The sequence below is a fragment of the Odocoileus virginianus genome, chromosome 17 (genome assembly GCF_023699985.2).
Source record: "Odocoileus virginianus isolate 20LAN1187 ecotype Illinois chromosome 17, Ovbor_1.2, whole genome shotgun sequence".
Lineage (NCBI taxonomy): Eukaryota > Metazoa > Chordata > Mammalia > Artiodactyla > Cervidae > Odocoileus > Odocoileus virginianus.
Window position 1 is genome coordinate 27,408,524 of NC_069690.1, and position 18,635 is coordinate 27,427,158.

At 44.0% G+C, this 18,635-nt stretch overlaps 1 protein-coding gene across 7 annotated transcripts in view; it reads right to left on the bottom strand.

Moving 5' to 3' along the window:
* Window positions 1-18,635, bottom strand: part of STX8 (syntaxin 8) — a 199,486-nt gene that overhangs the window by 135,237 nt on the left and 45,614 nt on the right. For all 7 annotated transcript variants that reach the window (XR_011492229.1, XM_070479090.1, XM_070479092.1 and 4 more), the window contains one exon: window positions 8,662-8,754. Coding sequence is in view for 6 of the 7 variants with exons in the window: in XM_070479090.1 (XP_070335191.1) it covers window positions 8,662-8,754 (93 nt within the window). In the remaining variant the exon portion in view is untranslated. The remainder of the gene's footprint in view (window positions 1-8,661; window positions 8,755-18,635) is intronic.

The following is an 18,635-nucleotide window of genomic DNA, read 5'->3' on the forward strand; positions in this document are numbered from 1 at the left end:
AAAGGCCTACAGAGAAGAGGCCGGGAGGCAGGGACGGGGCATCTGAGGGGAGGGGTGTCCAGGGAACAGCTGAGCCAGGCGGTCCTCCACCCTGTTCAGTGGAGCCTGGAGCCTGCAGCACTGGCTCCCAGCTGGAGCCCCCGGGACCACTCTCTCTGGAGAGGAGGGGCTGCCTGGGGAGCCCACAGGGCTGGGGTTCAGGCTAGGAATGAGTTGAACAGGAGCCTCTAGGATAGACAGAAGTGAAAAGAAATAAACACATAAAAGAATGTCACGCTGAGGTTAAAGTTGTCCTTCCCTTAGTGATGTGGGGTAAGGGTTGCAGCCAAGGGTCCTGAATCTGCTGTGTCCACGTCTACACACCCTGCAGGGAAGGTGCCTGCTGGTACACCTGCCTGCCCACACAGAGGACACTCAAGAAAGGTTTGGGGGTAAACAAACCTACCAAAACTAAGATCATGGCATCTGGTCCCATCGTTTCATAGCAAATACAAGGGGAAAAGGCAGTGACAGATTTTACCTTCTTAGGGTCCAAAATCACTGAGGACAGTGATTGCAGCCACAAAATTAAAAGACAAATGCTCCTTGGAAGGGAAGCTATGACAAACCTAGACATTGTATTAAAAAGCAGAGACATCACTTTGCTTATGCAAGGTTGACATAATCAAAGCTATGGTCTTTCCAGTAGTCAGGTATGGATGTGTGAGCTGGACCATAAAGAAGGCTGAGCACCAAAGAATTGATGCTTTTGAACTGTGGTGTTGGAGAAGACTCTTGAGAGTCCCTTGGACTGTAAAGAGATCCAACCAGTCAACCCTAAAGGAAAGCAACCCTGAATATGCATTGGAAGGACTGATGCTGAAACTGAAGCTCCAATACTTTGGCCACCTGATGTGAAGACCTGACTCACTGGAAAAGATCCTGATGGTTGGAAAGACTGAAGGCAAAAGAAGGGGGCAGCCGGGGATGAGATGGTCAGAGAGCATCACTGACTTACAGGAAATGAATTTGAGCAAACTCAGGGAGAAAGTGAAGGACAGAGGAGCCTGGTGTGCTGCAGCCCATAGGGTCATAACGAGTCACACACAACTTAGCAACTGAACAACAATAGCAAAATGTACCAAAATACCAACCAAGCCTATGTCAGTTTCCTATACTCATCGACGTGGTCCTTGTCTCATGGACCTGCCTTAACAAAGTCCAAGCCTGAGGGCTTCAACAACAGATGTTTATTTTCTCACAATCCTAGAGGCTAGAAGTAGGAGATCAAGGTGTCAGCAGAATAGGCTTCTGAAGAGGCCTCTCTCCTTGACCTGCAGACAGCTGTCTTCTCCCCGTGTCCTCACGTGGTCTTCCATCTGTGTCCTAATTTCCTCTACTTATAAGGACACCAATTACACAGGACCAGGGCCCAACCTAATGACCTCATTTTAATACAATCACCTCTTTAAACACCCTATTTCCATGATACAAATGAACTTATTTACAAAACAGAGACAGACTCACAGACTTAAGACAACAAACTTTTGGTTGTGGTGGGGGGAGGATGGGATGAAGGGATAGTTAGGGAGTTTGGGATGGTCATGTACACACAGCTGTATTTAAAATGGATAACCAACAAGGACCTACTGTATGGCACAGGGAACTCTGCTCAATGTTATCTGGCAGCCTGGATGGGAGTGGAGCTTGGGGGAGGATGGATACATGTATATGTATGGCTGAATCCCTTTGCTATCCACCTGAAACTATCACAACGTTAACCAGCTATATTCCAATATTAAACAAAAAGTTAAAAAAAGAATGAAAGCAAGACCCTAATTCCAAATACAATCAGATTCTGAGGTTCTGGGAGTTAGGACTTTCAACTTGTAAATGTTGAGAAGACGTAATTCAGCCTATAACAGCATTAAGGCGGAGATGAACAAACCAAAATGTACCTGGAGGACACAGAAAGTGCAAAAAGCAGAAAGAAGATGCAAAGTTCTGACTGGTACCATTCAAAGGTTTAAAGGACTTTACAATCTTAAAAACATACAATCATGAGCATTAAAACTTACAGCTGAGTAATAGAAAAGAGAGTAGAAATAGAAATCAGTAAAAACATGTTGGTTAATCTAAATAAAGTACAGTAGAAAATAAAAGAGGACTTCAGTTTAAAACATGAAAGAGAAGGTGTCTGAAGAAAAGTTTAAGAATTCTAATCTGGATTTATTCAGAGAGGTATATTTGCTTCAGACTTTGTTAGAAAAACGTAAACTGAAGCCTACACGCTAAAAATGTACGAGAGACTGTGGCCCAAGGTGGGTGGCCTCACTGAGTATCTCATTCCTGGGTGGGGGTAGGGGAAATTCGTTTTCCCATAAAATGGTCATTTCTCAGCTCCTGGCTTTGCATGCAGAGCCTGCTTTCAGCCCTCACAATGCCAGGGACTACAGCCCCGCTCTCATCTCTGCGTGGATACTAAAACACTAGTCTGTAGTGTGTGTATCCACTCAATTATCTCTGAGGACCACGGGGCTTCCACTGCACTCACTGCTGTGGGGTAGCACTTTCCTTTCTGACACCTGGAGAAACTCTTTCTTGCATTCAAGCTCAGTTGAGAAGTATAAATCAGTTTTTAAAGATGTCTCATCTAACATTTCCACGTGTTTCGGGAAGGGAGTGAGAAGCTCCCCGTCAGCTCAGTCTACCATTTTTGACAACCTGTACCGTTCCATGTGGCTCACCAGTAAAGAATCCACCTGCCAACGCTGGAGACTTGGGTTCGATCCCTGGGTCGGGAAGATCCCCTGGAGAAGCAAATGGCAACCCACTCCAGTAATCTTGCCTGGGGAATCCTATGGACAGAGGAGCCTGGCAGGCTACAGTCCATGGGGCTGCAAAACAGTCAGACACACCTAGCAACTAAACAACAACAACTGCGATTAAAACGTTAATCACAGAAACACTACTCTGATTTCCGACTACCCCTGCTCACCGTTCTAACATTTCCCTGGGCCTCCCTGGACTCTGGGATCAGCAGGTTTTTGCCCTCATTTCTCACCCGTGTTACCCTCCTTTCCATGAAAGGGCTTTTTGCATATGCTGTTCCTGCTGTTGGCAGTGGTCTTCCCTGTATTTTTTATTATTACTTTTTTTAAACAATAGAAGGTACAATTCACAAAAAAGATAGACATCGTAAACCATTAGATACCTTAACAACAAAGAAACAAAGATACATAAAGCAAAAACCATAAGAAATATAAGGGAAAAGGAAAAAATACATAGTCACAGTGAGACAGAAGCGGTCTTCCCTGTAAATCTCAGCACAGGTATCATCTCCCCGGGGGCAGGCTTTCTCAGTCCTAAACCGTGTTAATCTTCTCTGCTCTGTCTTCTCATGGCACCCTGGGACGGCACTACCACGGCCTACAGCTGGGCGTCTGTACAGTTGTCTGTCTAACCTCTGCCTCCCGCTCCAGAGCAGAAGCTCCCTGAGGGCAGAAGCCGAGTCTCCCCACACCTGATGGACGTTGTGGGTTCTAGCACAGAGCTGGTGCTGAATGGATGGAGGATGTACTAAGGAAGGAAAAGAATCACTCTGCACTTTGGGAAAGATCTTACCAGGTTTAATGAGGCCTTTTCTTGTTAGGTTAATAAAAAGTTTACTCGATAAACTTTTATGAAATAGAAAATAAATGATTTAATAGACATAGGCAAATTATGGAGCCAGTCAGTAGAACAAGCACACGCAACGTACGAATGTGCTGCTTCTGCATGGCCAGAGAGCTTAACGACGCCTCCAGGGGGCGTCAGAAGCAAGTACTGATGACCATAGGCAACGGTGACGGAGTGGAATTCTTCCCAAAGATGAAAAGATGGCAGGGGATGCGGGAAGGGAATGACCTCAGAAACGCCTCTCTATCCTATGAGTTTCAGAGCCTGAGGAACTCACAATTCTCTTTATGAATGAGATGGTAATTCATTGATATGTACATGAAATCTTTTATCATTTTGTCTAGGTCTTCTTTCAAAGCACGCCCTGCCCTCCTCAACTCCAGTACTGAGGCTGCCAACAGACACAAGTCACCTTCCTTGTGACCATGGTCTCTTCCAGAAGGCAAGGAAGTGCTCATAGGTTGACAGAGAAACATCGAAAGGGCTGGCTGAAGTTGACATGTTTTAACACCAAAATGAACCTGGCGCACGCTGGCAGAGGTTGGTGACACAGCCTGTTCTTGGCGCTGTTTCCTCTCTCGGAACCAGGCCTCTGGGGTTCTTCTGGGCGCTGGCTTCAAAGCTTGGCCAACAGCCAAACCGGGTATCAGAAATACCAGCTTTAGTCAAGTCAGTCCCGTTCATTTTGTTTTAGTGTTCCATTCAAAAGGCCCTGTCCTCTTGAACACGAATTTTAGTTTGAGCATGAACTTTAAAGGATTTTTCTGTAAGACTTTTTCACAGCTTCACCTTGTAACAGCATCTGGGGAGTCAGCCCAACACAAGCCCTCTTCCCCCGGGTCGTCCCAAGCAGTTCACTGTGACCTGGTCCCTCGTGGGGGTCTCCCTGGTGACCTCAGGCCTCTGCCCCTCTCTCTCTTGCATCCCCCCTCACCTTCGCCAGCTGCCAACGCCCACACCCACCAGACATCCAGGTCTCCCATTACCCAGCTTGTCACTGAACTGCCAGTCCCCTTCCTCATTAGGCTGCGTCCCTGGCAAGTGAACAGGGTATAATTACTGGTGTGGGTCAGGCCCTTTTGAACTCTATGAGGAGACTGGAATCTTAATTCCTGCAGTGATGACGATTCCGCCCTTCAGCTTTGTGGTTATGTTCTCAGTACCGTGTATTTTCTTAGTTAAGGGTCGGATACCCGACTCCAGCCTGGCCTGGCTGGCCATGATCTTAGCCTATTATTTCGCTCATTCAGTGAAAACCAAAAGAACAATTCAGTAGGCCCATAAACCACGGAGAGATATTTACAACCAAAAGTGGTAACCTTCTCCAGGGTCCCAGATGCCTCGTGACACACGTGGGTCACAGTAAAACCCCAGATGGGGCTGCACCCCTGTGCTCAACACCTCGACTGCAGAATGGCCTTGACTGTGATGAAAGGAACGAAGGCTGACCACGGTCCTAGCAGGGGTATCACCTTTTACCCTCACGGCGCCTCTCCATTCCTCCGAAAGAGAACGGCTGACTCTGCCCTATTTCTGAGGAGCGAGCGTGCACGTTGGAAAACCACCAGCATAGCTGCAAGCTCAGTGGGAGGCCACCGCAGAGAAAAACCCAGCTTGTTTTGGCAACTCGTGGGAAAATACCTCATGTTTGTCCATGTACACATGTATGTACCCGGGCCTGGGACGGAGATGAGGACTGTGGAGGTATGGAGGAAGAGGTGAGAGGGGTGGGGGTAAAGCACTGCGATGGGAAGACAGTCTGTGTGACTAGGACAGCAGACGTGTAACATGTAACCATGTGAATGTCTGTGCTCACGTGGGCTTTACATCGGCCATGTGAGCAAACGAAGAGAAAAGTACAGTACAAGACACATCCTCTCAGCAGATTCAACAAGGGCTTGTGCTTCTGCTCAGCTGCATCTGACTCTGCGACCCGATGGACTGTAGCCTGCCAGGCTCCTCTGTCCATGGGATTCTCTAGGCAAGAGTACTGGAGTGGGTTGCCATTTTCTTCTCCACGAGACCTTCCCAATCCAGAGATGGAACCTGTATCTCCAGCATTGCTAGGCAGATTCTTTACCACTGAGCCACCTGGGAAACCCCATTCAACAACAGCACTGGTTCCCAAACCTGGCAGCCCGCTGAAACCATCTGTGGAGCTTTACAAAGCACTCCTGCTTGGGCCTCGCCCTAGAGATTCTGCCTTAACTGGCATCAAGTACTGCATTGGGCAGACAGCGGCCCCCTAAAGACATCTAGGTCCCCAAACCTGAGAATATGTTAGGTTACACGGCCAGTGGGCATCAAGGTTGCAGAGGGATTAAGGTTGGCTTTAACTAGGAAACCCTTCTGGATTATCTGGATGGGCCCAGTATCATCACAAAGGCCCTTAAAAAAGGAAGAGAGAGGCAGGAGTTAGAGTGATGCAATGTGAGAAGAACTCAGTCCACATTGCTGGCTTTGAAGATGGAGAAGGGGGCCACAAGCCAAGGAATGCAGACAGCCTCCAGACGCTGGAAAAGGCAAGGAAACGAATTCTCCCCTAGAGCCTCCAGGAAAGAGTACAGCCCTGCCAACACCTCCTCTAGGGAGACCATGGCAGACTTATGATCTCCAGAACCATAAGATAAGGAGTTTGCATTGCTTAAAGCCAGGGAGTCTACAGTGATGTGTTATAGCAACAACAGAAAACCAACTCGGGTATGGCCTGGGCCTTGAAGGTTTAGAAGGTTCTCAGATGATTCTAATATGCAGCAAGGCATGACAACTACTGAACAGGAGGAAAGACAAGATAAGGATATGCCTGGTGGGCTTCCCTGATAGCTCAGTGGTTAAGAATCTGCCTGCTGATTCAGGAAGCCACGACAGTGAGAAGCCCATGCGCTGCTACTATAGAGGAGCCCGTGGCTGTCACAATTAGACAAAAAGCCCACATAGCAACAAAGACCCAGCACAGCCAAAAATAAATAAATAAAATAAAAAAAAGAAAATACACGGCAATTTCATGTGGGAAGTCAGCAAGTCAACCTCACCAAGGTAGGCACCATCCAGCTTGACCATGGACCATGGTTACTGGACATGGCTAATCCGAGCACATCACAGAATGGACATGCTTTATCAGCATGCTTTCTGCCCCAGTGAACAAGCTAAACTTCTTTGGGATAAAGAACAGTTAAACCTATGATAGGCAGACTTTCTATAGAGCTAATTTGCTTACAAATACTATCTTTCAGGGAAGGAACTGGCCCATAATTGAGTTAAATGCAAATACGTGAATTAGTACGTTCATGTCAGCACCAATAGCAAATGACTGAACTGTCCTCCCCTCTGTGCTTAAACCATTAAGAACCTCTATTAGGCTAGTAGGATGAGGGCTTTCCTGGTGACTCAGATAGTAAAGAATCTGCCTGCAATGCAGGAGACCCAGGTTCCATCCCTGGGGAATATCCCCTGAAGAAGGGAATGGCTAACCACTCCAGTATGTCTGCCTGGAGAATTTCATGGACAGAGGAGACTGGCGGGCTAGAGTCCATGGGGTCGCAAAGAGTTGGACATGACTGAGTGACTAACACTAGGATGGTAATGCTAGAGGACTTCTCCATATGCTTTGCTGACCTATTTATTTATGACAGATGGCAGACAGATGGAATTAACTTATTTGTTCATTTATAATAGATAAATGGAATAGTACTATAGCAACAAACGAACTCACTGCTTAGAGAGATGAAGAAAAGTGGAGCTTGTATGGTCTGACAGGTGCAGCCCCCATTTGGAGCGAGCAACCACTGACTCCCAGAGCTCCATACAGGGTAACCTTTCTTGAAAGCCATTCCACCATGAACCTCCATGACACTATGACCACAAGCTAGCACCGTAGAACCTTTTGCTTTTCCTCCTTATTTTGTCTTCTTAGAGAGGAAGCTGGAGGGAAATTTCATTTCTGTTGCTGACAAGTGAGGTGATATAACAGGGCACCTCGGCCACTCTGGGCTTTGCCTCTGACAAGCAATCAGAGATAATGTCGCCTTCACGATGCTGTGTGCTGAGTAAATGAAATGACGCAGATTAAGGGGCTTAGCACCCAGCAGAGGCCTTTGATCAACACCAGCCTCACTGAAACTCAACTACTCTTACGCTTTTACCCACCGCCTCCACACTGAAGCTCCTCACTTCTCTTCCCTGCGGTCCTGTCCTCTTGCGGAGCTCTGGTACCTATCCGCCACTGTCCACTGGATGCTGTGACTCAGATCTCTCACCGGCATCTCTCACTGAGTGTGTCCACACTGGACTTAGGACCTGGGCTCCAAACCAGTGACTTCCCCCTTCCCCATTCCCCTGGCCAAGACCACTCCGTAAAAGTGCCATCAGTCCCCTGCCTCCGTTCCCTTTTCCCACATAATCCTACCGCTGCACCTTCCGTTCCAGCCCCTGCACCCTCAGCCACACACTTTAAGCACCAGAGCCTGCCAGGTAGGCTCCGAACTTAATGCTCCATCTCTCCCAAGCCACCTTGCTTGTGGGTTTGAAAACTGATCTTTCTCTAGCCAGGTTCATCACACTGAGCCCTGAAATAAAAAGGCTTCAAGTACGACTTTTTTTGTCCCCCAGCCTGATATTTATGATGGAAGAGGAGGCAACTCTCTGGGTGTGCAGAGGACATGTCCTTGTAGCCTCCATGTTCCCTGTCCCTGCATCATCGAAAAGCACTGAGCCACCTCACCCCGTGACCACATACAGAGGGCCCAGGGGATAACTCGATCACAGAACAAAGCACTTTTCAAAGCAGCTTCAAAAACTGGAGATTTTTTATTAAGTTTCTTAACCTAGTGTTTAGTAACTACAATCTAAATCGGCCGCAGACCACCCTCAATTGCATTAAACTATAATAATCCATAGACATTAAACTGCTTTAGGTGTTCTGTAACATGAGTCATTTAACAAACAGTCAAGCCTTCAGCAGGAGTACTCAGTGGCAAATCTGATCAATGTCAGACACATTCTTACCGTTTTGCTCATCCAGCTCGTTCCCAATTTCCTGCCCCATTTGTTTCTGGCGACTTATGATCGAGGAAAGAGCATCGAGGCCTGCATCCTGCTCTGAAAGAAAAAGTAAGGCAGTTAACTCACTAAAAACCTAAGGAAAACAATCTAGGTCCAGAAACAGACCCAGGCATGGAACAGAATTCAAAGCATGATCAAAGTAATATTTGAAATCACTAAGAAAAAAAGAGTTAATAGTACTGGAACAAAATAAAGAAAAAAGTTAAATACCTACACCTCAGATCTTAAACGAAAATGATTTCCAGATGAATTAAATTTTAAATATTATAAAAATGAGTAAGATTTGACTACATAAATGTTTACACTTTCTGATAATAAATAAAGAGCATGTAAAATTCAGTAAGACAATCTTCCTTTTTTTGTTGTTTTTAAATGGGCAAAGGATATAGACAGGAAATACACAGAATAAAAAAGACATAAAAGTTCCAACATCACTACTAATTTTTTAAAGATATCAAAAAATAATGAAGCATTTTTCTGACTTACCAGATTTGTAAGCATTAAGAAGATAGCTAACACCCCGGGTTAAGTAAAGTGTGAAGAAGCTCCTAAGTACTAAGTCATGGGGGATAGTTAATACATCTTTCTAGAGAGTGAACTGTGCTAATTTCTGTACCAATTCTATGTCTAGGAATGTAAGCAAGAAAACATCTGGATGGTATGCAATGATGTATTGGGTTGGCCAAAAAGTTAATTCTGGTTTTTCTACAAGGTGGCACAGAAGAACCCAGGTGAACTTCTTTGCCAACCCAATATATACAAGGCCATTCCTTGAAATGCTGCTTCCCCTGCTGCTTTTCAACTTAATGCTTCTTAGCTCCAAGTTCACCCTCATTTTGATGGCTGTGTGAAAATGGATCTGGGTCCTTTCAATAATTTTTCCTTCACCAGCTTTGTCAGTGGAGGAAACTGCAAAGATACTGCAGGAGGAAACGAATTTTTCTTCCTGGCTCCGGCCTGCCCTCCTGACAGGCTTCTGGGTGCTGACAGTTCCTTCGGTGTGCAGGAACCAGCAGCACCCCAAGGCAAGCAACTTCTCCCAACACACCCCCTCCTGGAGCAGGTTTAGAACAGAGGGACACCAGTTAGATGCCTCCCTGTGCACGTTATTTCCTGGTCCCCTAAGGACAGTCCAACCAGCTTGGCACCAAGGCAAGCAACTTCTCTGTAACCCAGTGAACCCCAGCTGCACCCTCTTCAACCTGATCTGCAGCTCAGCCCTGAGGTGGCGGGGGGTGCCCTGTCCCTGCACAGGACTGACCACACCTTCTACCTGCTAGTTCTCTCTTTTCACTTCTTGCTGGCTAACCCCTCTTTACTCTAGCCCCCCGTTATAGTTAATAATTCTGTACACTAAATTTCCCATGTTCAAATTTCTCTCTCCTGACTGGGCCCAGATGGATACATCCGTAACAGTGAAAAATTAGAAACTACCTAACACCCAAACACAGAGATTTAGTACAGTCAAGAGTAAAACACTAAATGGCCATGAAAAGTGATATTTTACAAGTATATTTTGATTTCAAAAGAAGTTCATGATAATATATTAAGAAAAAAAATTTTTTAAGTAGAATACAAAACAATATATACAATAGCAAAAGAGTATTTTTGCTTTTAAAAAACGTGTTACGTTTTGGGATCTCCCTGGTGGTCCAGTGGTTAAGACTCTATGCTTCCATTTCAAGGGCCATGGGTTTGATCCCTGCTTGGAGAACTAAGATCCTGAATGCTACACTCTGTGGCCAAAAAATCTTGTTTAAATGAGTTATTTTTCTAGATTTTAAGATTTTCAAAGAGAAAAGCACTCAAGTTACTCAAGATCTTTTCTTCAAAAAATAATTTTTTTTTTAACTCTAGGCAGTCTCCCTCTCTTTGTACTTTTTTCCTTTGCTTGAAGGTACACTGGAAAGCACAATCCAAGGCCGAGTCAGATGACTCTTTCCACCAATCACTCTGCCATTCGTGGCCTCACTTGTTGTTTGGTTTTTAAAATGTCTGTTTCACATGATGGCCCATCTATAAAAGCAGAAATCACAAAGGTCTTTCTGCCCAAGATCACATTAACATTTCCTTGCATAGTTTTTCCTACTAATTTTTTTTTACGGAATTAAGCCATTACACTTAACTTGTTAATTCATCTGGAATTTATTTAAACTAATGGTGTGTGGTAAGGACCCCTTTAGTAACATTTTTTGACACGATGTGCTTTTTTTTTAACAATACAAATGACCTGCTGTCTCTAGGGATCATTCCATGGGACCATTTTATAGCAAAATCACTTTATAATGAGGTCCTTTTGGTCTTCAGTAACAACCTCTTGGATGGACTCCAAGAAAAATCTATCATCAACCTAGTGCTGCTATAGGATGACCAATGTTACTGGAAAACTCCAAATGCATCTCCCAAATAATCTATATATACAACCGAGGGTCAAGCGTCAGTGTGAATTAAAAGGTAAAACAATATATAAGAAGAGAAAAGGAGATTCCTCTATGATCTTCAATTAGGAAAAAAAAATCATCAAAGCCCAGGAGCTGCTTTACCTAGCATAGACACAGATTATGAATGAAATACCTGCCTCAATCACCTAAAGGTTATCTTGCTAATGAGAAACAGAAAGAGGGCTAAAAATTCTGCTCCGCTCAAATCATTTCTATAAGAACCTAGTACTTCCTCTCAAAGTTTAAGTGCTATAGTACAGTTTCATCCCATAATTCAGAAACACAGAAGGCCCAGATAACAGAGATGATGTGCATGTAGTAATGACCATGATGACCTGAGCTTCTACAAGTCTTAAAGCAGCATTTCTTAAATGGAGGTGGTACAGTCATCTTAGAGACAAGGAAAATAAAATGCTGCTATTTGCAAAAATATCAACAATTATCAAGACCCATGCAGACAGTTAATCTGGAACCACGCAAACTATTATATCATAATGACAGTTCCTTACTATAATCTGCCCTACCCAATGTACAGCCCAAGGCTTTATTTTTATATCACAGTAGATCATCTGTAACACACTACACTCTCTTAATCACAATTCAATGTTACTATGGTATTAACTTTAAAAAATGGAATGACCATTGCACTACACAGAATAATTACCCCCTGAAGATGTCCACCTCCTAATTCCAGGAACCTGTGAATGTATGACCTTACAGGGCAAAAGAAACTTTGCAGGTGTGATTAAAGTTAAGGGATTTGAGATAGGAGATTATTCTGGATTATCCAAGTGGACCCAATGTAATCACATGAGTCCTTAAAAACAGAATTTTTCCCAGCTGTGGACAGAGAGAGCTATGAGGAAGAGTCAGAGAGATGCAACATGCTGGCACTGAAGATGAAGAAGGCATCCGTGAGCCAAGGGATGTGGGTAGCCTCAGGAAGCTGGAAAAGGCAAGGGAATGAATCTCCCCTGGAGCCTCCAGAACAGAACCCAGCCCTGCTAGCAGGGCTTGATCTTAGCCCAGTAAGATCTGTATTGAACTTCTGAGCTACAGAACTGTAAGATGATAAATCTGTATTTTAAGTCATCAGTTCAGTTTAGTCACTCAGTCATGTCCAACTCTTTGTGGCCTCATGGACTGCAGCACGACAGGCTTCCCTGTCCATCACCAACTCCTGGAGCTTGCTCAAACTCTTGTCCATCGAGTTGGTGATGCCATCCAACCATCTCATCTTCTGTCATCCCCTTCTCCTCCCACCTTCAATCTTTCCCAAAATCAGGGTCTTTTCCAATGAGTCAGTTCTTCACATCATAGGGCCAAAGTATTGGAGTTTAAGCTTCAGCATCAGTTCTTCCAATGAATATTCAGGACTGATTTATTTTAGGATTGACTGGTTGGATCTCCTTGCAGCCAAAGGGACTTTCAAGAGTCTCCTCCAACACCACAGTTCAAAAGCATCAATTCTTTGGTGCTCAGCTTTCCTTACAGTCCAACTCTCACATCCATACATGACTACTGAAAAAACCATAGCTTTGACTAGACATACATCTGTTGGGAAAGTAACGTCTTTGCTTTTTAGCATGCTGTCTAGGTTGGTTAAGTCATCAAGTTTGTGCTAATTTATTATAGCAGCAACAGAAAATTAATAAAATCATTTTTTTTTTAATCCCTTCAGAATGGTTAGGTGTTTGAACACTTCCTGTCTTAAGACATGCAGAAAACCATCTTCTAACTATCATATAATTGTGGGAGGACGATCTGCTGGCTGCAGATTAAAAATAAAGGGAAGGTCATCATAATGTATTGCTGCCAAAAATGACAGACATGACTCTGATCAAGCCACTAAATCTAACTACCAATTTACAGAAAATATGCAGGACAGAGGAATACATTAAACAGCACATGGGGAAACAAATAGCAAGTCTAGATGGTGGGAAACTACAGGGCAAAAGCCCTTGTTTTGTCAACAAACTGTGAAGAAAAAAAAAGTTGGCAAACACATATATTGATTAAAGAAACTTAGGGGGCATATCAATTAGTTGCAATGTACAGACCATATTCATATCCTGAACTGAACAACCTAAAAAGAAAAAAAATCATTGGACAATCAGAGAAATCTGAACATCAAATAATATGACTGGATTATTTGATTAAGGAATAAAGCTAGACAGTGTATTAAAGAGGAGAGACATCACTTTGCTGATAAAGATCCATCTAGTCAAAGCTACGGTTTTTCAGTAGTTATATACAGATGTGAGAACTGGACCATAAAGGAGGCTGCATGCCAAAGAATTGATGCTTTCAAACTGTGGTGCTGAAGAAGACTCTCGAGAGTCCCCTGGACAGCAAGGAGATCACACCAGTCAATTTTAAAGGAAATCAACCTAGAATATTCAGTGGAAGAACTGATGCTGAAGCTGAAGATGCAATATGTGGGCCACCTGATGCGAACAGCTGACTCACTGGAAAAGACCCTGATGCTGGGAAAGATTGAGGGCAGGAGGAAACAGGGCAACAGAGGATGAGATGGTTGGATAGCATCACTGATTCAATGCATATGAACTTGGGCAAACTCCAGGAGACAGCAAGGGACAGGGAAGCCAGGCATGCTGCAGTCTATGGGGTTGCAAACAGTCCGACACAACTTAGTGACTGGACAACAAGAATCTTTTACAAACATGCTTTAGAGATATATTCTGGAATATTCACCAATGAAATGGTATAATGTCTAGGATTTGCTTCAGAAATAATCCCGGGGATGGGAAGGTGGGTAGACATATAGATGAAACAAGATGGACCATGAGTTGATAACTACTGAAACAACTGATGGGTCAGATGGAATCATTAGCCTACTCTCTCACTTTCATATGTTTGAAACTGTCAACAGCGACAAGTTACCAACATTTTAGCAAGCAAATAAAATCAAGGAACATTCTTAAGAATGGCAATCTTGGGCCCCTTGACTGAGCACATGACAAGAGCCCCAAGGGCTGAGGCTGTGTCTTCTTTTCCTATGGTTTTGCCCCACTTCTGAGCCCAACTGGTGGTACAGATCATGTATTTGATCAATGTGTTTAAACCAAGGAATGACCACAGAGGGCCCTCTAGGTCTGCAGAAGAAATAAAGACAGTTTCTGCTACATATATATGGAGCAACTTCTGGTCAACACTAGCGAGCCCTCTGAGTTTAGAAAGCAGAAAAAGTAGCTGAGGCTATGGTGTCCAGTGCCCAGAGAGGAGCGATGGAAATTCCCACATCTGACATACAGGAACTTTCCCTGGAGAAGGGGAAGTAAGGAACGAATGAGGAGAAGATGAGGTCAAGCTGGGTAAAGTTAATCACTACATTGGAAAGACTCTTAGAGCAAGTTCTAAGAACAGATGTTTTTGCTTTAAGATTTTGGGGGAAGGAATCTTGGTCTAGGTGGCAGCTGTAAGAAAGGGTATCTTGAAGGAGAGCTGTCTGTGCTGTTATGAATCCAGGGGTTCAAAGATGAGCCACTTGGATGATGCCAAGGTACACCGCAGCCCTGCCAGTCACTTTCCCCACCACTATTTCAACGGAAATACTTACAAGACCTAAAAACACAGAAACCCATAACTAATCCACAGTCTTCTGCTAGAATCTAGAAACAACATCTGTAGACTATGGGAAGAAGAGGTGGAGCTAATTAAAAGCCCCAGCAACAGAGACCTCCTGGGGAAAGGCTAAGTGATACACCTTCTTCCAGGTCCGCCATCCACCACCTGACTCAGAGACAAAGGTCTTTACTGACCAAAAAGGCAGTTTCCCTTGTTTTGTCTCAGGGATTTGGGTGCAATGGGCATGGTGGGGAGGGTGCTGTGCCATGTAACTTGCAGGGTCTTAGTTTCCCAACCAGAGATGGAACTTGGACCCTGGCAGCGAAAGCACCAAGTCCTAACCTCTGGACCACCAGGAACGATCCAGTTATCGTCATCAACTCACCCATCTTCTGGTGAACGCCCATTTGTGCTTCAAATTACAGCATGGGAAGCATAGAAACTGAGGCCATCTAACTGGCAGTAAGGAGGCTTAGCCTCCAGATCAGGAAAGGAAGGCATTCATTGCCTTGAGTCTAAGCTCCACCAGAAACCTGTTATTTTAGGATGATTTTCCAAGTGTTTTCTAAAGGTCAACGGAAGTACAGAAAGGCTAACAGATGCCACAGGCAAAGTTAGAAATGACCCTTCGTGGTTCTGTAGCGCAGGACCTGGCCAGGAAGCATGGCCATGGCAATTTCAGCACACATATCACCAAGGTTCTTGAGGCAGAGAAAAGAGTAATGAGGGTTTCATGTAAAGAGAACTGTTTTTGTGCTCATCCTTGAAAAGACAGCTTGCTCAGAAAGCAAGGAAGGATAGAGCATTTCAAAACACAAAAGGAAGAGCAGAAAAACATTCTGACCTGTAATAAGTGCTCCTCTCCTCCATTCCTTCACTCCCCAACCCCACCCCACCAACCCCAAAGGCCAGCCGGCTTCCAAAGGGTGGGCATTTAGTGAGGATGCTCTCAGGGTGGGAGACTCAACACACACTTACATGCGGCATCCTCTCACACCCAGCCCAGAGCGATCTCTGAATGAGGCACCTTGTCAGTGGCAGAGATACTCCCCTTGACTGAAAACAGCTTTTCTTGGCAAAAAAAAAAAAAAAAAAAAAAAGCAACGATGCCCAGAAACTTCATGAGTATTAGCTATCAAGACATTCCTTTCAAGAACCATGAATCCCGAAAAGTAAATCACTGCAAATGAACAGATGGGCTACGTGCAAGGCTGCACTGTTCTCAGCTTCTTCACTTTGCTTCAGACATGATAAGGGGTGAAATACAATGGAATTAAAGTGATTCAGGAGGACTAGGACTTCATGTGACAGATAATTTCACTGTGAAAAAGGAGTCCAAAATAGAGTTAGACTTCTGCTTCTGGACAAGAGGGGCTGACAGGGAGCAGACTGACTTCTGGCCCCAAACAAAGAGAAAACAAAACAATACACAAAACCACAGGCAAAATATACAAAACAACAGTTTCAAGATGCAGATGTCAGGAAATGAGGGGCAGTGATCCCTGAGATCTGGGAGACAAATGAGATGAGCTCTCAGTCCCAGATCTTTGGCTTAAGAGTCCCAGGCCATGGCATGGGGAAGGTGGATCTCAGGTGGCGCCCAGTAGTCTTCCCAGATTGATGAGATTCCAAAAAAAGAAAAACAGGTCAAGGTGACTCAAGTATGTAGGGCACAGTACCAGAAAGCAGAGAGTTGTGCAGGGAGAAAATGGGAGATTTGCATGGGATCCAAACTGAGACTTTCAGGCAAGTGTTGGTCAGGACATGTGAGTGAGGAAATTGACTGAGGCCGGGGAAAGAACCACCTGAAAACCTTAGAGGGAATAACCCTCTGAGTTCACAGGACCTGGACATAAAACATAACCAATCAAAAGACGAAATTCCTAATCCCCACTCACCAGGTCACTGCGTAACTCACAGAGAGTACACAAAACCGTTCTGGCACAGAAATAAGGGAAATAACCTCGGACTGGAGTCCGCAAACGTTTTCTACAAAGGGCCAGACAGCAAACATTTTAGGCTTTGTGGTTCGTATGATCTCTGTTGCAGCTGCCCCAATCCTGTTTTCACCATAGGAAAGCATCCATCAGTAATTCATAAATGAATGAGCATGGTTGTGCTCCCATAAAACTTTATTTATGAACACTACACTTGTGAGTATTACACAGTTTTGTTTTGTTTTTTACAAGTCACGAAATATCCTTTTTGGGGCTCCTTTCAATCGTTTAAAAATGGAAAAACCATTTTTAGCTTGCAGACCATACAAAACCAGGTGGTGGGCCAGATGTGGTCCACAGGCCATGGTTTGCTGACCCATGCTCTAAAATAAACACTGCTCTGGTCCACCTGACAAAGCAAGACCCGAATAACTGCATCCCAGGAAGGGGAAAAAAAAAAATCTCAAGAATATTTTTAGAAAGAAATATCTAGTAACCAACCAAGAAAAACTCACATCTGGCTTTCAAATGAATTATTTCCTCCATATAAGATTAGAAACAAGGCAAGAATTCCTACACTGTACTGGAGGTTGTAGCAAGTGTAATAAGGCAAGAAAGAAAAATAAAAGGCATCCAGATCGAAATTAAGATGTAAAGCTACACCAATTAAAAGGCAAAGACAGGGTAGATCAAAAACTCAACTACGAGTGGTCTTGAAGAACCTCACTTTAAATATAAAGAAACCTCACTTTAAATATGGATTAAAAGCAAATGAATGGAGAAAGATAAACCACAGTAATAGTCATCAAAAGAAACCAGGAGTTGCTACATTAATTTCAGACAGAGCAGACTTCAAAGCAAGTAAAGTTATCAAGGATAAAAAAGGGAATTACATAATAAGGAGGTCAATTCTCCAAGACAACATAGCAATCCTTAATGTGTACATACCTAACAACAGAGCATCACACTACATGAAGCAAAAAAAAAAAAAAAAAAAACTGATAGAAATACAAGGAGAAACAGACAAAGCCAGTGAAAAAGCTGGCTGAAAACTCAACATTCAAAAAACTAAGATCACGGCATCTGGTCCCATCACTTCATGACAAATAGATGGGGAAACAATGGAAACAGCGACAGACTTTATTTTCTTGGGCTCCAAAATCACTGCAGATAGTGACTGCAGCCATGAAATTAAAAGATGCTTGCTCCTTGGAAGAAAAGCTATGACCAGCCTAGACAGCATATTAAAAAGCAGAGACATCACTTTGCCAACAAAGGTCCATCTAGTCAAAGCTGTGGTTTTTCCAGTAGTTATGTATGGATGTGAGATTTGGGCCATAAAGAAAGCTGAGTGCTGAAGAATTGATGCTTTTGAACTGTGGTGTTGGAGAAGACTCTTGAGAGACCCTTGGACAGCAAGGAAATCAAACCAGTCAATCCTAAAGGAAATCAGTTCTGAATATTCATTGGAAGGACTGATGCTGAAGCTTCAATACTTTGGCCACCTGATGCAAAGACCTGACTCATTGGAAAAGACCCTGATGCTGGGAAAGATTGAGGGCAGGAGGAGACGGGGGTGACAGAGGATGAGAAGACTGGATGGAATCACTGACTCAATGGACATGAGTCTGAGCAAGCTCCGGGAGTTGGTGATGGACAGGGAGGCCTGGCATGCTGCAGTCCATGGGGTCGCAAAGAGTTGGACACAACTGAGTGACTGAACCTACTATCATAGTTGGGAGACTTCTACACCCCTCTCAGAAATGGACAGATCTGGCAGAGAGTTAAACTCAACACCAGATTTATCCCTAAGTAGTTCATGTTTTTTTGTTCTCTTATGCACAGCATTTATACATTCCTACTCCTGGTTGTGGCTAGTATATAAAAATACAAATGATTTTTGTATACTGATCTTGGATCATGCAACCTTGCTAAGCTCACTAATTAATAG